This window comes from Physeter macrocephalus, chromosome 10 (genome assembly GCF_002837175.3).
Source record: "Physeter macrocephalus isolate SW-GA chromosome 10, ASM283717v5, whole genome shotgun sequence".
Taxonomy (NCBI): Eukaryota; Metazoa; Chordata; class Mammalia; order Artiodactyla; family Physeteridae; genus Physeter; species Physeter macrocephalus.
In genome coordinates, this window is record NC_041223.1 from 9,699,165 (window position 1) to 9,705,164 (window position 6,000).

Here is a 6,000-nt window from a genome sequence, read left to right on the forward strand (position 1 = left end):
GGCTCCGGACGCACAGGCTCAGTGGCCATGGCTCACGGGCCCAGCCGCTCTGTGGCATGTGGGATCTTCCCGGACCGGGGCACGAACCCGTGTCCCCTGCATCGGCAGGCGGACTCTCAACCACTGCGCCACCAGGGAAGCCCAATATTTAGTCTTCTGATTTGGCTTCTTTCAACCTGTGTCAACACTTTGCTCCATTTTACTGCTTAATAGTATTCCATTGTGTGGATTGACCACATATTGTACATCAGTTCACCCACCAATGGACATTTGGGCTGTTTCCAGTTTTTGGTTATTAGGTATAATGCACATACAAGCACATGTATTTTCATTTCTCATGGATATATACGTAGGCGTAGAATTGCTGGGTCATATGGTAACTTTAACTTCTTGAGGACTTTTGAGGAAGTGTTTTCCAAAGTGGCTGCACCATTTTACATTCCCACCTGTAATGCATGAGGGTTCCAATTTCTCCACATCCTCATCAACACTGTCAGTCTTTCTGGTTGGAGCCATTTTAGTGGGTGTCAAGTGGTACTGCACTATGGTTTTGATTTGCATTTCCCTAATAACTAATGATGTTGAGCATCTTTTCATGTGCTTATTGGCCATTCATATATATTCTTTGAGAAAATGTTCAATTCTTTACTCATCTTTTAATTGGGTTGTTTGTCTTATTATTGACTTGTAAGAGATCTTAATATGTTCTAGATACAAGTACGAAATATTTTATCAGATATTCGATTTGTGAATATTTTCTCCCAGTCTGGTTTGTCTTTTCATTTTCTTAAATGGTATCTTTTGAAGCACAAAAGTTTTTAATTTGATGAAATTCAATTTATCATCTTTTTCTTTTACAGATGTTTTTGGTGTCATATCTAAGAACTCTGCTTAACACAAGGTCATGAAAATTTTCTCTATATTTCCTTCAGAAGTTTTATCATTTTAGCTCTTATATGTAGGTCTATGATTCATTTAAAATTTGTGTATGGTGTGAGGTAAGGGTTCAAATTCATCTTTCTAATATGGACAACCAGTTTCTTTACTTGCTATGTGTTTTTTTCAGATTTTTTATTTCTTCCTGAGTAGTTTTTTTTTTGGTAATTGTGGCTTTCTAAGAATTTGTTCATTTATCTAAGTTGTCTAATTTGTAGCACAAAGTTAAAAACCTTTAAATTTCGGTAGGGTTGATGGTGATGCCTCTGCTTTCATTCCTGATTTTGGTAATTCACATCTTCTCTCTTTTTCTCTGTCTTTTTTGGAGTGGAGGGTCAGGGGAGTATAGTTACAGGTTTGTCAATTTTGTTAATCTTCTCTAAGGACTAAATTTTGGGCTCACTGATATTCTCTGTTGTTTTCCGTATTCTATTTCATTGATTTCCACTGTCATCTTTAATATTTCCTTACTCCTACTTGCTTTGATTCAGTTTGCTCTTCTTTTTCCAGTTTCCTAAGGTGAAAGTTTCAGTTTCTGGTTTTTTCCATGCTCCACTCCAAATCAAGTCAGCCCCTCAGACAGGGATGCTGCTGGTTTTCAGGGCTTGTCCTGTCCGGGTAGAACTTCCTCACCTCTGAACGCAGGTTGGCAACTAGAGCAGCCCCAGGACAGAATGCCACAGACTCCCACTGTTCTTACCCAAAGTTTGTCAGTTTTTCATGAATAACCACTCCTCAAATTCCAGAGTCATGAAATGATTGTTTCTGACTATTTTGTCTAGGCTTACCATTGCCTTTCAGGGAAGGATGTGCCAGGCTACTAATTTCTGCCATGCCAAAGCCCTGTCTCTACAGCCCCTTTTCTCTCCTTCACAGGAAACAAAATTTGGTTTTATCCTTTACCCCATCTAGTTCTCTCACAGAATCTCTGGGGGACGGAGACATGGGGGCAGAGCTGGTTTTTAAAAATTGCTTATGTTGAAAAATACTGCTCTGAGGTTATCAACTTTAAGAAAAAAACCAAAAAACTACACAAAACAACAAAAAAATTGCACTTCAGTGAATCATTCAACTTCCTCAATGTTAATGATGGAAAGTCTGTGCCTCTTGGAATCTGCATTCATAACAGAGAATTCCAATGGCACTCTTTATTATCCACTTCGTAAGAAAGGCAAAACCCCCAGTTCCTGATCTTGCTGATTCTGCAGATCATCCTCCCCGCACTAACAGGGAGGTGGGAGGGAAAATAGGATCACAGCAGGAAAGTGCTTAATGGCCAGTGTGGGGAGCTGGGCTGTCTGCACACCGCTTGAGTAGGAGTTTCGAGCTTGTGCCAATTTGACATGGGCATAGGCTACGCAGTTTCTATAGGCCCCGTTCTATTCCTTGAAGGAAACTGGACCTTCAAGAACAAGAACATCCCTAAAGAACAACGGATGAGACCCAGGAGACCTGGGTTGAAGGCTCTGGCTCTGCCGCTTTCTCCCATTTAACCACTTTGGGGCTTCGTTTTCTTATTTGTGAAATGGGTGTAATAATAAAGTCTTCCTCACAAACTTGCTGGGATGTGATCAAATTCAATGACCGTCATGAATGGCCTTTACAGATTATTAACAAGCTATAAATGTAGGCTTTCGATTATGAAATAATACCCTGTGTTCAAATCTCAATATGTGGTGTCAAAGAAAGAGACTGTCTCCCCACTTCCCTACCTCAGGACACAAGAAGGCTGCAGCCCAGCAGACAACTCACATACACTCCCATTACCGACTCCTTTACTGCTCCCCTCCCAGGTTGAAGGGGATGAAGGATGGAAGCAGATGCTCAGAGAAGGACATGGCTGTGCTTCAGCACTTGGGGAGGTGGACCAGAGCAGATGGTGCCTATCAAGACCCACACTTGTACCTCTTTATACTGTGGAAAGTGGGGGTCTTTCATCTGAGTGGGCTGTGAAGCGAAGCCCACTGGGAGAGAACTATTTCTGTCAAATGATTTTTCATGCCTAAACTTTATGTTCACACTGAGTCATCACAGCCCCCTGCCATGCTTGTCAAATTATCACTGTACCACAGCAAAGCTACACATTCACAAAGGGAAACTTTTAAGAGGAAGCTCTCTTTTTAATTAAAAAAAAGGACGTGAAGGGTTCTTTGTATGAGGGATTAGGATTGGTTTTAATATCTTTAAAATGGATCGCTGTAAATTTTTAATCCTAGGATTTCCAATACCTAAGGAAAATAAAGCCATTCATCTCAATATATATCAGAAATATACATCTTTGTTATTCCTTAATAAAGGAAATGCTGGCTCCTAAGCTGGATAAATAGGACAGCAGTGTAAGATGTAACATTTCCAGGTTTATATCATGAAAACCAGAGTTCAGCTAGGATGATAATAAAAGGGAATAAAGAGCAGCCACGAGGAACTACAGAGGCTTTCACAACAGAGGCTCCTTCTCGGAGCGGACTTGGACGCTCGGGTTTCAGAGAGCTCCGTGGCAGTGGCCTGTCTGATGGCACCGCCAGCTTGCCTCCAGCGCACCGGCCCCTCAGCCTTACCTCCGACCACTTTCCATCCCACCTCCTACTCAGGTAATCCTCAGGCCAAGTGAATGAAAACTTCGGGACTCCTCCCTGGGGACTTGGCACTGTCCAGCGCCGAGCCCCTCCTGCACGGGCTCCTCATCTGTCCTCCCGCACCGGGGCTGAGCACCGGTGGGCAGTGACCAGAGGCTAAGGGTGGACCTTCAGGGTTACCTATTTGCCTTTCCAGGTCGGCAGCTTCATCAGGTGTGGCTCGCGGAAGGACGCCAGGGTCGCTGAAGCTGGTGCGCAGCAGGGTCCCCATCACAAAGAAGAGCAGAACGCCACCGACCACGGGGATGGCAGGGGTGATTTTCACTGCCAGATACGGACAGCTGCCAGCAGGTTGGGAAGGCAGGAGGGGAGGGGAGAAAGAAAGGAAATACAATGTCAGTAATCAACAGTAATCACTCTGTATTTTCCAAGAAGCTAACGGCTTTTTTGGAGAAGCAAAATTGATTTCCGTTAAAAATTCATCTATGTTTTAAGCATTTACATTTGGGGAGGTCTGCAATTCTCTCTTGCGGTCAATTTAACCCCCCCTTCTCAGCTACAATAATCCTCTGCTCCCACCGTGGTACTCAGGAAAGACATTGGCAGAAAAATTAAAATAATCCTGCTCGTACAATCAATGTAAGATGCACAGAGCTTGCACCCTTTGTACTGTAAACACAGCACATGGTTTATGTGATTCTCCACCCATCCCTGGAATTGCATAACATAGGACGACACCAGCTTGGAACGGTCTTCATCAGACCCGGCCTTTCCTCCCTGGGTCAGACAACTCAGGGCACAGAACGCAGAGAACCACAAGCCACCCTCAAAAGGCAAGAAATCATTTTTTCAATATTTTGGAGCTAATCTATCCAAAAGAGGTTAATGAGCTATGGAAATGTACTCGAAGGCCATTTCCGAAGAGGATTAAAAGGATTTAGGCAGCTGGAATATAATAGTCTCACGCTCTTCCAGAAGGCATTTGAGCTACCAACGGATGAACACGGCGCATCTCGATTCTATGAAACCCCTTCACTGTCCTGCAGTGAATGAACTGACACGCAGCAGGGGCTGTGATGAGTCAGGGAGAGATGCCCTTGGGACGGACTGACATCTATGCCAGCTGGCTCCAGGGATCCAGGAACAAGCTTTAAGCACCACCCTGGTCCACGGTCTTTGCTCCTTGACTCTGCAGAGGCGGTGAGAGGCAGAGTGAAAATTAGCTTGGTGCCTGGAGCTGGGTGAAGGATGGCCCTGCAATGACTATGGTCAGTGTATTGTCATCCCATTCAGTAACCTCATGGGCATCGAGGAACACCGCACAGAATCATGGAATTGTAACATCCAGAGTGGAAAGCACCTCCTAGATGGTCTGCCTCACCAGGGGATACTCTTCCAGATACTCAAGACTACACAAAGAGAGGGAGCTGGAGAAGAAAGGGTTGGAAAGCTTTGCTCAAGAGGTGAGCCAGTCGGCGGGGGGGCTCATTCCTGGGGTGTTGGGGACAGCACCTCACTCCTGTGCAGTACTTGCAGGGAGGTGGCAAGGTCTCTGATGGGATGGCAAGGGGATGCTGGGAAGCATCCAGGCCTCGGGGACCACAGGCCATGGTCCCCTTTGCTGAGACCAACATCAGGCAAGTTAGAGCATCTAGTTTTCTAGTGGCTGGTGACTCAGACAGGTCTATGTGGAGTGGTTACTGTGAACCAAAGACCAAGGGCCTGTCCTGAATCCCCTGCTCTGCAGAAACCAGAGACTTTCCAGCCACTTTAAGATGGAAGAGCAACCCCAAGCATGACTAGGTAAGATTTCCCACCAGACAAGTGGGCTGCGTTCTCCAAGAGAATCACCTGATTTAGAGACACAAAATATGCGACATTTCTGACTTCTGTTTCATCTTTCCCACACCAGCTCCCCTGCAGAAACAGAACAGAATGAATGACAGAAAGTTTCAGATCACACTTGGGCTGGATTGCCTGCTGTGACTTCTCTTCACAGGATTCATGGAAACCATAAAAAACTATTAACTGTCTGTCCTGCCTCAGTGTCCCCGCCCAAACTCCCAGGCCCTTAGAGCCTTTTTGAACATCCTCAGAGATTCTCGTAGGAAAGTGAATTCGGCAAAGAGGACAAGAAAATATACAGAGACTGCTGTGGAAAAAAGGAATACAAGAGTGTCTAAGCTGAAGAAATAACCTTTGTGAAAGCATTCACTTTAATTATGGAAAGGACTTTTTTAATCCAATGGATTTTGTTGCGTAAAAAAGAGTCACTGCTTTTCCTAGAGTGTTTTCAGACAAACACTAACATTATTAAAACTCTTTAGTGGGTTTCCAGTTTTCTTAAAAATTTGATTTTATAATTTTAGGTACTGAAAAGCTTCAAATGAAACACTTTCCTGCAAAGAGATCCACTAGTTCTGAAAATTAGAAAGAAAACATTTAAAGGACGGTGCTGCTTGGGGTGCCTCCTGTTTTTGTTTTTGTT

General features: G+C 44.2%; 1 protein-coding gene across 2 annotated transcripts in view; it reads right to left on the minus strand.

Moving 5' to 3' along the window:
• Positions 1-6,000, minus strand: part of ZDHHC14 (zinc finger DHHC-type palmitoyltransferase 14) — a 271,452-nt gene that overhangs the window by 104,357 nt on the left and 161,095 nt on the right. For both annotated transcript variants that reach the window (XM_024122665.3, XM_024122664.3), the window contains exon 2: positions 3,693-3,853. In XM_024122665.3, the coding sequence (XP_023978433.1) occupies positions 3,693-3,853 (161 nt within the window). The remainder of the gene's footprint in view (positions 1-3,692; positions 3,854-6,000) is intronic.